The 14610-nt window shown below is 36.1% G+C and overlaps 1 protein-coding gene across 1 annotated transcript in view; it reads right to left on the bottom strand.

The window, feature by feature from the left end:
• Nucleotides 1-14610, bottom strand: part of LOC104167626 (DNA polymerase nu-like) — a gene marked incomplete at its 5' end in the record, with an annotated part of 78986 nt that overhangs the window by 11397 nt on the left and 52979 nt on the right. Inside the window, 2 exons of the mRNA XM_009707936.1 lie at nucleotides 516-583; nucleotides 11762-11840. Of these exons, the coding sequence (XP_009706238.1) occupies nucleotides 516-583; nucleotides 11762-11840 (147 nt within the window). The remainder of the gene's footprint in view (nucleotides 1-515; nucleotides 584-11761; nucleotides 11841-14610) is intronic.

Here is a 14610-nt window from a genome sequence, read left to right as displayed (position 1 = left end):
TTTTACTAACCCTTAACCTTGAAAGTTCCATCATAAAGTTCTCTCAAGACAAGAAAAGCAGTAAACTAACTTAGAAATTACAGTACATTATAATCTTACATTAAGAATTCCATACCTCTTTATGTAATAGGCCTCAATCATAAGTATTTATGAAGTTACTTTCCAAGCCATTCTTTTTAAGCTGGTTTATTTCCTTCTAAACCCCTTTGAAACCTTGGAGAAAGTATTATTATTTAGCTTTACAGGATTCACACTTTGGATGAGGCGATGTTCACAAGAAAACTAAATACAAATAAGCACGCTGATGAACTCCAGATGAGGAGTATATCATGTTTTATCCACATAAGAGCCAGTGGTTGAAAACATTCAGAAAAATCTGCCTAGTATACATTTTCTTAATCATGAGAATCAATGTGCTCCTTCTTGATACATTAATTCTTTATCCTCTGAGAAATCACAGGTTATAGGGAGAAAAAAGAGGGTGGGGGAGAAAGAAAAAGAGCGACTGTACTTACCTGAAAACTCCTGGATTTGAGAATCTTCTACTTCAAACAACAACTCGTCATGAATCTGGGCAATTAACCTGAAAAATTTCAGAGACTTTAGATAGCATATGCAAGAAATTTCTAACAGTGCTTTCCATTCATATCATCAACTAATTGTCACATGCACAATGGATATGTTAAAGTGAAAATAAACACCCTAAGAAAATGAAAGAATCATTAATGGAGTTAAAAGGATTGCTAGTCCATATATTCTGAAAACATGAAGGCCATGGTTGCAAAGCCAAAATGTGCTTACTAGCTTATAAATGTCATTCAGGGATTTGATGATGTGACAAGGTGTTACTTAAAACCAATGTAATTTGCAGAAAATGGCAAGAAATTATAGAGACAGACTGTGTTTTGTTAATATAGCTTGTTTTCTTCAAGTTGGGCTGGAATAAATGTGGTTGCAAATGGGAGTTTTACTAATTCAAATGAGGTCAATAGTAAGAGTACTTGGCTTACTGGTATACCAATATTAACTCCTAGTTGGCCAGTGATTTGAGTCCTTTCCAGGAAATAATCTTTTCACTTAAGTGCAAAGTAGGTGTCCTCGTGCTGTCAAAAAAGTGGGTTGAAGAACAAAAATGTAGGCACAGATACACAACCTGATCTGCTGCCTCTGCTATGAGGACAGTTGCCTTCATAAGGGCAGAGCATAGTGCTGAAAGCAGTAACACCCTGAAATCCATGCAACTACTTCTACCTGAGCTCTTCAGTTACAGTTGTTTTGTCATGAATTTATACTGCTGTTTTGTTTTTCTCTTTGTCTGTATTAGTTCTGTATCAATAGGTCTTTTGCATATGGACTGACTTAATTGTTCAGTGCTTACAGGAGTAGCACCTTGAATTGTTGGTTTGGGTGCAAAAGTACTTTCACAATGGAAATAATAAATATATTTGATTGAATCAGGTCCATAGCAGAATAGATATAATCTAGCACATATAAGCCCTGAGTGTAGTTCTCAGGAAGGAAGGATAAACACTGTGTATCTGATTAGACTGTATTCCTACTACATTTATTTTATTACTTCTTTAATTATTATAGCTGGGAGTCTAAGTCATGAAACTGTAACATCTATTTCCAAATTGCTTTGCAACTTGTTTCTAACATTTAAATTAAATGTCCCTTGTAGACTTTTCTTAATACCTAGCAGTTATTCAAGTAAATAATTCTTTACAAATGGCTGAAACATCAATACAGTTACTACTTATAACTTTTCACAGCTTTCAGTAAAATATCCTAAGATAGTTTCACACTGCCTTAAATTACAATGTGACATTGACTAACAGTGTGGTGAGCTCTAATAATAGATCTTAAATTATTAGTCACTTACAATACCGTCAGAAGCAGAGTGAAATAGATTAACATATTTCTAATAGGAAATTGGGACAGAGGATACAAAAAGAAATAGATGAAAAGACCAGGATCATCTGTAGCAAGAGAATACAGTTACATGAAAAGTTATCATTTCTAAGGCAAGTAAATTAATTAAAGCAAGAGATTCCTCATAATCATTGAAATGACATGTAAAAAGATATAAATCAGAAAGAACTGTGAACATTAAATATGAATACACTGTGAATCAATGGAAAAAAATGAAAATAATTGCATTGATAAAACCAGTGCAATGAAAATGTGATAGACTGGTTATTATTTGTACTAGAGTAGTGTCTCATGCCTTCAGTCAGGATTAGAGCACCATATCTTCTGAGTATTTGGTAAGGAAAAGTCCTTTCTTTGAAGAATTTGCAATATACATTAAAAATTTTATCATAAATTTATCAGGATTTAGGAATGGAGGAAAAAGAATTGGATTTTCAAAGCCACTCAGCACTGGATCAACTGATCAGCTTATCTCCACGCTAAAAGTAAAACTGAGTTCAGGAAGAACAGCGTTGGACCAGAACTCAGTGCTACCTTATGTGAGTCAGAAAACCTGGGGAACCAATGTGAACTGAACTCAAAACTTCTGTCTGGACAGCATGGTAGACTTGACACAACTCTACATGCTCCAGTTATCTACTGAAAGCAGCACTGCTACTTTAGCTTGGTTCTCCATCTGGGCTAAAGGACCCTGTTTCTCAATGCTTATCATCCTAAATAGTACAGCCTATCAGCTCAGTTATACTGCCAGTTAACTGAGGAACTGCACAGAGTGGCAGAATTACATCTCCCCCATCTTAAACATCTAGTGATTAATTTGAAGTTCAGGACAATATGCTGTCTGCTAAAATACAGAACTAGAAGTTAGCACTGCTGGTTCTCTGTCTAGTTCTGCTACTCTCCTGCTAAGCAATGCACATTCAATTAGAAAATGGGGCTAATATTTATCTCAGAGATGTGAGATCCAAGAAATAAGTATTTCTAATACACTTCTATTTTTGAATGAAAGATATTACATAAGTTTTAATTGAAACTAAACATGATTTCCTAGCTTGATGCCAAGAAGTGGAATAGTATATACTATTTCCTCCTTGATGTTCATCAAACAAGTTAGATTTTTTTTTATGATCTCTTATCTCTTTTTCTTATACATCTCACATCAACTTAATGGGTTCTACTCTTTCAGGTTTACAGTACTATGCCACCTCTATTTTTGCAGGGTTGTTAAAGTAGTAAGACTTGCATGCAATATGCTGTTCCACAGAAGGAAGCATTCAATTTGACATCAATACAGATGAAAGAAAAAATCAAAGCAATTTATACATTCAAAATTCATAGCTTTCACCATTTCACTGCATGCACCCACCCACCCATTGCACACCTTGAGTGAAAGAAGTTCGAAAAAAACCCTATACTTTTGCTTAATAGCTTAATTGAATTATCTTCACTTTGAAGGAACATTGAAGTAGCAAGCTTCTCTCATTATCTCTTGCTACAAGGTATGGTAAACTAGATTAGAAACAGCAAACTAAGCAGAGACTAGTATTTTTGTTGTTTTACAGATGATAAGATGACCTTTGATTTACAAGCTAATATTTTATTAACTATTTTCTTGATTGCCTGCAGATTAGGCATCATTTTTTATGAGTACACACATGATTTCTTTTACTGAGAAACATGACCTGCATCTGAGTATGACTCTGGTGTAGAATGGAGATACTGCTATAACCTGCACCTTCAAATGCAGAAGTATTTCTGTGATTGCCAGGCTGAATCATAGAATCATTATGGTTGGAAGAGACCTCAAAGATCATCAAGTCCAAGAATACGGCTTTTGACATCAGTTTAGTGTGCCCAGCACACAATGTGCTTCTTAAACTATTATACTGCACCACAGAATTTTAAAAAGAAAATTCTCTTTATTCTCTTCAACACTACGTTCATCATTTATCCAGTTTCCTGTGAAAAAACAGAGACTATGCTGCTCGGCCTTCAATGGATCCACCCAGTTATCATTACTATATCATAATCATATTATTGACTTATATATGCCAAAACAAATTAAACTATCATGAAGAGTTTTTATTACATAGTATTCTATTTATGAGGCCATATTGCCTCTTTATAGTATATTTTTTTTCCTAGTACCAGGCCAGTTTGTCTAATATAAGAACAAATGAGGATTTTGTTTGTTACTGTAAAGCAATATATTCCAGATTTGGACCTCTCTGTTCTAAAGTACAGAATTGCAAGTTTTTCCATGACTACATCAAATACGTTGCCTAGAAATAAGCACAGTATTGAACTGACTTCCACAAAACAGCTATCACCTTATTGGCGAGCAACTGTATTTCTTTACCATTAAAGGAAACAACATTTTGTCTAAACTGCAAATGAGAGCGTTGTGGCATGACATGCTGCAGACTCTATTGTAGGAACACCCCATAGAAGACGCCAGTGTAGGACTGGGAAAAAAAAGACAAGATCATCATAGTAGTCTTTCTCAGAAGCTGTTTTTTAACAGCCATGTGCAGTGTTTCAGGCCTTTACAATGTGCCAAGAGATGCCCAAACTAATTAAATTCATGCTCCTTTTATAGTCACGGGACTAAGGCAGGCTCTGACTTAGATGTTCTGAATTGACATCTGGAAAACCCCAACTCTATGCATTGAGTTTGTGGGGGTACCACCTCCTAAAACAGCTACCTACATTGCACACCTGAAGTTAGACAGAGAATAGCCCTCTGTTCATTTTTGTGATAGATTTTTGTATCACCACAGAAATTTTTACCGCTGTTAACAACACATCCAAAGCATAACGTGGTCTAGTTTTCCAGACTAGTCTGCATGAAGATAACACCAAGTGTAAAACACCAACGAATTCCTACAGACTGTCAGTTAATTTACTCCATTGTTTGGTAGCAGGCAATCTGGACCCACCACATGCTTATTCCAAACTCCTCAAAACTCACCTCAATCTTTATTGTTGTCTCTATTTACTTCTCTCACCACAGCCCCTGACACTCCCATGGGAGGTCTAACTAAGCACAAGCAGCACGAAGGAAGGGAATGAGACAGGCTAAGCCATATGTGTAAGGTGCTAAGTATATTGCTTAAAGAATGTCTGAAAGGAACTCACACATTACATCAAGCTGGCTGGTTTAAGAGTTTGAACAGAAAATGGATTAAAAGAATGTTTAAAATTGGGCAAATGGGAAAGCTTTAAATAAGAGGGTCTGATTATCATGCATAATACAGTTGGACGCGATGATCTTAAGGGTCTTTCCAACCTAACTGATTCTGTGATTCTATAAGGAATTAAGGACACCTTATTCTGACTAAGAACCAGGCTGAGAACCCAGACTAAAATAGTTAAGATGCTTCCTGTTGGCTAGCTCTACATCTTCAGAAAAAAAAATGGCATGGCACCATCAGCTTGCCTGGTTCTGAGCTAGAGTACTCAAGCGTAAAATTTTCATGAAAAATTACACATTTTATTTCTAATTTGAAGACATGCTGAGAATTAAATCATAACTGAACAAGAGATTTCCTAAAGCCAAAGGATTTTCTTTGGAGAAGGAGCAAAAAAAGATAAATTATTTAAAATCCATCATAGCTTATTTGTTTGAGTAAAAACTCCAGTTAAATTTAAAAAAAAAATCTGTAATGCATTCCTTAAGAACATAAGACAATGTTAATAGTTGAGTTTTTATATAGGTACAATAAAAAAAGTTATAAACATTTTGCCAGAATTGAAATTTATTTAAGTTTTGAAATTTATTTAAGTATTTATTTAAGTTTAATTGAAACATATTGCCAGAAAAAGCCAGAATGGTTAATCATGTAACAAACACTTGTATGGATTTCAAGAACATTTGGAAATTATGACATACAATGATTTTAGGGGAAGACTTTTAAATCTGCTGTTTCAGAACTTAGACTCGTCCCCACAATCAGAGCAAGATGAAAATCTACATGCAGACAGGCTATCCTACTACAAATCTTACACCTTCTTCCTGCAGCATCTGCTATAGGCCACACTCAGTGATAATGGACCAGACGGATGTTGGATCCAATTCTTCTTAGAAATCTCTATGTTCTCTACACTAAAACTGTATTAATTTATTCTGATGCTACTAATACTACCTGTTATTTAATTGTGTCACAGTTTCCCCACAAAAGTACATAGATTCCAGTGGAAAGAATGCCTATTAAGTTGTCATGTAACTAAGGAATAAGCTTATGACAATTTTGTAGTATTTTGTAGATTTTTAAGGTTTCTTTTGAAGCTGCATTTATAAAGACTTCTAATGTGGCAGTATAAAAGCTATAGCTTCAGATATATCATGCCTGCATAGATGTTACCTGCATTAACTTTAAGCTACCTCTTTCACTGTTTCCATAATAAAGACCAAGATATTTTGATATTTTAGCATTTTAACTATAAAAATTCAGGTAACTTGTGAAATTTGCTTTCTCAGCAGCTACAACATGAAGAGCAGGAAGCTGAATAGACGGATAGTTAAAGAGAATAGAATTTTTGTGTATACCCAACGTGGTTTAAAACATACCAATCTAAAAGGTGACCTACAAAAGGTTTTTATAAACTAAAATTATTTATTTGTGTTGAATGACCCACATAAAGGAAAACTGGAAAACCTGCTACATCATAAATGTCCCTTTGGGCTGTGATATTTAACCATATTTAATATATGTAGCTGTTTCTACCAAGAATAAATCATTCACTGGAACAGGTTGCCCAGAGAGGTGGTGGAAGCCCCATCCCTGGAGGCATTCAAGGTCAGGCTGGATGGGGCTCTGAGCAACCTTATTTAGTTGGAGATGTCCCTGCTCACCGCAGGGGGGTTGGACTAGATGACCTCTGAAGGTCCCTTCCAGCCCAAATGATTCTATGATTCTATGATTCTGACTTGTGCTGGCTGACTATGCATGAAGAGTTCAGGTAACAGTTCACCATCTTGTGGATACATGCAAAATACTGCTTTGAATGCTTGAGGAGAGTAATGATTTTGGTAAGTCACAGCACACCTAGAAATACAATGTTGGCTCTTTGGGAAGCAGAGAGCTACATACTGGACTGAGACAGCAGCTACGGAGAGCTCACAGTCATTTCTGACATAGCAGTGTGATCTAGGATGTTTCCTTCTGCTACTGAAACAAAAGCGTATGTCTGTGGAACAAAAATCTTATTCTCCTCTCAAGCAGAATCCAAAGCTTTTCTCCTTTCCTTGTGATTCTATTTCTCCAGTATTGGGCTAAGGATAAAAGTTGACTATCTTGCTAGAGTTAATCCTTTAGAGCAAATCAGCAACCATATCTGGGAATTGTGGGCAGAGTACCAGAGCAATAAGTATTTACTTGAAAATCCTGGATAACTGCTACAGAAGAAATGTGAGTAAAATCATTCTTTAATTCCTGAAGAAACAGATAAAGGGACGTAAGATTTATGCCCAGAATTAAGGAAAGTCATCATGCGTAGCAGCTGCACTAATCAGTTTACTGAATGTATTTGGTTGAAGCTATGGTGTAATCAAGAGGTTGGTTTTATTAGTATGTCATTTTGTATGAACCTGAGAAACAATAAGCAGTCAATAAAGTACTAATGCTTGAATTCCTACACACCTTGTAAAAATGCCTCTAGGTTCTTCTGTCTAACTAACTTCCAACAAATGAATCATTTGTGATTTATCACATGGTTTGTTTCTGAAAAAATTCAGGTCACATAACACAGTGCTTGTTCCTGAGACAATTAGGGCTGTTTCCAACTAATTTAGCTATCTGTGCAGAAGGGAGTAGCATTTACAGTTCACCAACTCAGAAAATCATTACGTTGGTTAAAGGGTTTCTTCCTTGAGGAAGAGATACAAAACCTCCAACATCCACTGCTATTGAAAAGCAGCTGGGACCAAGAAAATGAGATTGTGCCTTTTCTTTTTATTTGCTGGTGGCTCCTCCTTTTCATATCATTCATTTATATCTGGCCTGTTGCTGAACCTGTCTCTTTAACTAGGCTCCAGACATGTGAGAAGTAAAGCTGTGTGTTTGTGGCACAACTCCAGTGCTGAAGGAACAATAAATTGGTGAGAAAGCAGAATTGCTGGATTCACACCAAATTACTCTTTAGTTCTGTAGACCTGTTAAATTTAATTTGCATGTTGCTGGGACATTATCATCTTTAATGATTTTCTGAGAAGTCCGTGTAGCACCAGGTAGACTTTGGGTAACATCAATGCATCTTCAGTTTACAAAGTGATAATTTTTACAAGAATTGCTATAGGCAGCAATTCTTCCACAATTTGCCAGCATCCTTCTTTCTTACCAAGTTTCCATGCATCTGCCACTGAAATGATGTTTTAAACACTGAAAATAACTACAAATGTCCATCTGAATTCACTGAGTACCTTTCTGCTCTCATCAATCCCATAAATCTTTCTTTTAGCTGCTACCGTATGACTTGATCTCACTTCAGAAGTTTCTTTGCTATCATCTGCCTGCAGGAAACATTGTGTGGAGGTTCTGTGAATTGTATCAGACAGGTAAAAGCTGGCGCTTGAATAATTTATGTCAGCAGCACATTTTCAGTAAGCAACTTAGCCACCAGCAGCAGAACAGCATCTTAACAAAGATCTAGGTAATATGGAAGAAGGCTGAAGAAATCATTTTGATTACTCATCAGTGCCACACAAAATGCAGAGATGTTAACACTGATGCCAGTAGCCAACCCATACTAATATCAGTTCCTTATCATATGTATTGCATTTAATGCTACTTTTCCCCATTTCTGTAAAATTATTTCCAAGTAACTGATTGAGATTTCATTGTCAACAGCATAAGTTGCTAGGCTGGCATTTAAATTAAAAGATGAAGAAACACAAAGAGAAAAATTAGACTGCTGGTTGACAGAACAGCTGTTGATCAGTCACAGTGGAATATACTGTCTTGTCAAGAGGGCCTCTCTGATGAAGCATCACGAAAATGTAATTTGATTACCTTTCCCTGACTTCCAAATGCAGTATCATATGTGCAAACAATAACTAAAAATCTACTGACTGCTAGTCCTAAAAAAATGAAGCTTCATACTGTTGGGTCAGAGCTTGCTTACAGCTGAACAGTTTACAGCATATGAAAAATGAATGCAGTGCTGTCAGTGGAGAAGTCTGCAAACATACCTGCAAACTAACACTAAAAACTGTAAGACCTTATCTAGAATTTACTTTATTTTTTTTTTCCAAGGTAAGAAAGATAAAATATTGAGCACTAGCCACTACTTGGCTATGCCTAATAGGATACTGTCTCTCAGTGCAAATGTGGGGTTTGTAATCACTTCTAAAACATATATAAAAGATATTTCTCTTTGATATGCTGTTCAAAGTGAAAACCTTGTTTCCAAAATTAGAAGTTCTAATAGGGAAAAAGAAAAACACTTACAAGGAGGTGAAGATAAAAGACAAGATAGTAGTGTGCTATCTTTGGAATGAATATGATCTGATGTGGTGATAACGGGACATTGATTATATTTCTCATTTTGGAAGAGCTACTGTGCATTCCAACTGTTACAACAACAGCACTAATTATGTATACACTTCCTTTTAACAATATTTTTCAAAGCGCTTTACAAAGGGTGTTAGGATCATTATCCTGACTTGACTGCTAAGAAAATCAACAGACTGCTGTAATAATAACTAACTGAATGTCACCTGGCAGACAAGTGAAAACACAAACGTTCAAGTTTTAGTCCCACACTCTTTTGGCAAGACCACAGTGATGCTTTCAAATGCCACCTTTCAACCAGGTGAGTGTTCACAGAATTTATAAAGCCAATGATTGTGCTTTTCTGTCAAGTTTGGCTTCTAAGTACCTACTAAATATTACAGCAAGGAGCCATTAGTGACTATTAAAAGGCCCTCCTTTAGCAAAGCCATCCAGTTGTTAATGGCTGGCAGGAGTTCAAAATTCGTTTAAAACAGTCTGTCTCTTTTAGATGCCCTTGCAGTCTTGGTCTTTCCCAGCTGTGACATTTATGATAGGAATAAGAAGGAGGCAATGATACTGTTCTGATGCCTGGTGTAGCCATTCCCCTGTGCTTTCACAACACAAGGAAATTCAACATGTAAAACTTCGATACTTCCCCATGTCTGTTACCTCCTTAGCCATTTGGTGACACTACTTCTTTAAAAGAAATAGTTTTGAGAAAGGACAACTCAAGTAAAATTTTCTGTTGAGAGAAGAAAACATTCATCAACTTTATTAGACACGGCATTAGTCGCAAAAAACTTTGGCTTTCTCAGAATTACAACAAACAGCTAGTTATTGAACCTAAAGATCTGTGTGCTAGGTAGGAACTGCAGAAGGCAGTATGTTCTTTGCCCTCTCACCACTTCCACTTGCCTCCTCCACTAAAGGCTGTTGGCTGCTTGTCCCAGAAGGCAGGTGCTCTATTGCTAATCTAACTCAAAGTTATGCCTGCTACAGAAATTTTCAACCAGGCCACAGATGCCAGATTCTGATCTCTTAATTATAATCAGCATAGAGAATCTGCCCCAAAATGTACAGTGCAATGTGTTAAAGTATATCATCCAACATTTAATACATAAATGTATCGTCTGAATGCACACAGTATCTCCACCAAAGAACCACTTCCCATGTCAGATTTCTACTAGCAGGCCACTTATTTCTTTTTTTCTTATTAATAGTTCAATGGTATTTTGCTCAAAAAGTTTCAAGAACACTTAAGAGTATAACTCAGAACAAGTTTTATTTTTGGCGTAGGAGTTACTCTACCTTTGAATTCAACACATGCAATTTGTATTTGTAATTAGAAATTACATTTTGAAACATTGATCAAATTAGACAACACTGCTGTGTGTAAATGATACACACACAAACACACACAGAGTATTTATAGGGTTAGATGTCACACATAATTGCAAAGTATGTTTGGAAGGCCAAACCCTGTTACTTTGTACTGACCTGAAGTCCCACTGAGGTCCTTAATATATGACTGCTACAGCTAAGTTTTCATTATTTCCCCTTCTGGATGATGACAGTAACACTGATGTTCTGTACTACCTGCTATCTCTGCTTTTATCTGAACTTCTGCTGCAAAAATTCATGTTCTACTGGATTGTTTACTACAGCATTACAAAAGATGAGAATCTATTTGTTTTGTTTTGTTTTTTTTTTTCTGCATGTTTGCCTTCAAAGTATCTTTCTATTGCAGCAAATAATAATGCTCACTGACTCTCTGCACCATCCCCTCCATCCTTTATTACAGGAAAAGTAGATTTCATTATTTCTGCTAGTGGCATAAAAATATTGAGGACATTCTGTGATCTCCTACCCAACTACGAGCAGTCACAACAGAAGAGAATCATGATAACCTAGCTTTTCTTTAGCAAAGGAAAGCCATCTATACAAGCATAAAAAATGTTCATTTATTTTGCTTGAGCACTGGTTTCCTGATCACTGTTTTTTTCCCAGCACACTGATTTTTCAATTCCCATTGTACAATACACTCAAAATACAGGAAGGATATGATCAGTGGGCTTGATTTCAAAGATGCGGAACTACCACTGAACTAGATCTGAGTTTAAATGGCTCCAGGGCACTTCATCGCGGATTTACACATCCAACCATTTAAGCACAAAGATATAACTTTGAATGCATAAATCCATCCCACATGTCCTTGCTTGTTAAAAGATTCAGAGGCATGCACAATATTTCTACAGCTGCTTAAAATGCCAGAAACACATTCATTTCAACTAATTTTGTTTTAAAATCAAACAGTTTTGCAGTCATTCATTACTAACCTGGCTGTTAAAGTTGGAGAACTGACAACTGAAGTAAAAATCTCCACCATAGCCATTTTACAAAGATCAGCTGCAGATCCTACAAAAGAAAGTGATCTGCTTTTAATTTAAAGCATGCAAAAGGAAAATGTTCTTCTTGGAACTATGGCATAGGAATGAAGAACATCTGAAGATTCTGAACTATAATAATTTGCAAAACTAGCAGATTCAGTTCATGTAATATGTGAAACAGACCATAAGATTAATAAATAAAAACCTAAATACTTAAATGTTAATTAAAACCAGAAAAAAATAATATGAAATTATGTGTTAATTAAAAGTGAATTTGTCAGTCATGGCCATGAGTTGAAAAACTGATTTTTATAAAAAATGTCTGAAATTATCTAACTCTAAATTGGAATTAAAATTTACCTATAAATCAATTAAAACTTAATGTCACAAAAGGTTAGAACATTGTTTCAGTGCTACATTTCCATTTGGAAACTTAATTTTATGCTTTTTTGTATTTCCATCTGTGTGTAATGTATATTCATTACATTACAGTGTTAAGAGCAGTGATGCAGAAAACAGTGTCATATTACGTAATAGATTATGCATTTCTGGTGATCAAGAGGCAGAATGATTCTCCAGGCCTGCAGTTTCGTGAAGAGGTCTGTTCTGAACCATGCAACAGGGGTTTAATACGTTTTACATAAAGATTTATCAGATAAAATGCAGAAACAATCCTTTAAGTAAGGATTGGAAGCCATAATTCTCCTTGTTCCATCAGATATCCTAACTGTACTAGACCGTAGACATCTTCCTTTTCTTACTCCCTAACTCCATGAATTTTGAATTCTTTCTTCCAAATAGTTCAGCTTCCAGAGTAAGGATAAAGAACAGACAGGTAGGCAAATGGTTAGGGTACTATGCTGGAAGATAAACATAGAATCACAGAATATCTCAAGTTGGAAGGATCATCATGTCCAACTCCCTGCTCCTCGCAGGACTACCTAAAACTAAACCATATGACTAGGAGCATCGTCGAGATGCTCCTTGAACTCTGACAGGCTTGGTGCCATGACCACTTCCCTGGAGAGCCTGTTCCAGTGACCGACCACCCTCTCAGTGAAGAACCTTTTCCTCATGTCCAATCTGAACTTCCCCTGACGCAGCTTCATTCCATTTCCTCGTGTCCTATCGCTGGCCACCAAAGAGGAGATCAGCACCTCCTCCTTGCTGCCCCCCAAGAGGAAGGTGTAGACTGCGATGAGGTCACCCCTCAGCCTTCTCTTCTGCAAGCTGAACAAACCAAGTGGCCTCGGCCGCTCCTCATAAGTCTTGCCCTCAAGACCTCCCACCACCTTGGTCGTTCTCCACTGCACACACTCGAATACTTTGATGTCCTTATATTGAGGCACCCAAAACTGCACACAGTACTGGAGGTGGGGGCTGCACCAGTGCAGTGTGGAGTGGGACAATCACCTCCCTTGACCAGCTGGCTGTGCTGTCCTTGATGCACCCCAGGACATGGTTGTTCCTTTTGACTAAGAGATCTAAGAGATCAAGAAGATGGACTTAACAGCTTTCTTCATGGTTTTCTATGACAAACTGCCTCCTCTGAATCCCATACTGAGCCTCTGTTTTACTCATTAACTATAGTCAGTGCAGATCCACAGCTGATCACTGAGATGGCTACTTCTAATTGCGGATTTAGCCTCAAATACTTATCTTGTTTTCTTGTTTAAATGATGTGTCCAACTGATTCAATACAACACAACAAGTAAGAAAGGACGTTTCAGCACAGGTCAGGTAAATCTCTTCTTAATGATTGTGAAAATAAAATTATATAATTGAGCATTTAGACTATCACAGAACATGTGTTCTATACATATTCTTCATGAAACAATGTAAAGTAATAAAATACAAAAGAATTCTCAACATAATTTTTTTCTGTGATATTTTTAGAGAGATGCTATTTTAAATATTTTAAAAGAAAATAATTATATCCTTCTGGTTGATTTTGCCACAATTATAAATAAATAATAAAAAATAAAATCAATTATTTACTCTACGTAGTTAGGTAGATCTGAATTATAACTGAAGAATATTATGCTGTACATTGGTAAAGACTATTGAACTGGGAAATATTCAAAAAGAGAAAAAAACATTATGAAAGAACTGTGGGAAATATAGCTGTAGTAAATTAAATATGGAACTCTACGTTCCTCTCAATATTGTCATGCATGAGAAGTCTTCTGCTATCATTTGCTGCTACCATAACCAAAACTCAAACTGCTTAAATGAATTAGACTATTAGATATAATTATAAAACACATATATTAAATGCAGTTTAGTACACTAACTGTGATAAAATGTTTTAGCATAATTTAGAAAGTTTTTACAGTTTTAAAATGCTATCTCATAGTTGAAGTTCTGAAATTAAAAAATCATTGTAGTCTAAAATGAATTTTTTTATAAAATTTGGAATACTGAATATTTTACAGTTTTTAATCCTTGTTTCATCACACCTTCTAATATTACATGTTTTGAATTACTTACACTATTTTTCATCAGATTGGTTCTCCAGTATTAATGGAACCGACAATGAAATACGATAATCTTATTATCATAGGTACATGTGAGTGTTTTGCAGACAGTCCTGTGATAGTTTTGCCTCAGCTCCAAGCTCTATGGACAGAGATGGACATAGGCAAGTGCTGCTCAGAAGGCCGTGTAGCTTTATTAATGCTACACTGTCCACTCAGCAGGACTCGCTGTATTAGCTCAAGCATTGTGCCTTCAACTGGAGAGGGTTGCTGGCCAGCTCAATGGAGACCCAGGTAAACTGAACACAAGTCTCTGGAGAA

The sequence above is a fragment of the Cariama cristata genome, unplaced genomic scaffold (genome assembly GCF_000690535.1).
Source record: "Cariama cristata isolate BGI_N322 unplaced genomic scaffold, ASM69053v1 scaffold12319, whole genome shotgun sequence".
NCBI classification, from domain to species: domain Eukaryota; kingdom Metazoa; phylum Chordata; class Aves; order Cariamiformes; family Cariamidae; genus Cariama; species Cariama cristata.
The sequence above is the reverse complement of the archived record's forward strand: the minus strand, read 5'-3'. Positions and strand labels throughout refer to the sequence as shown.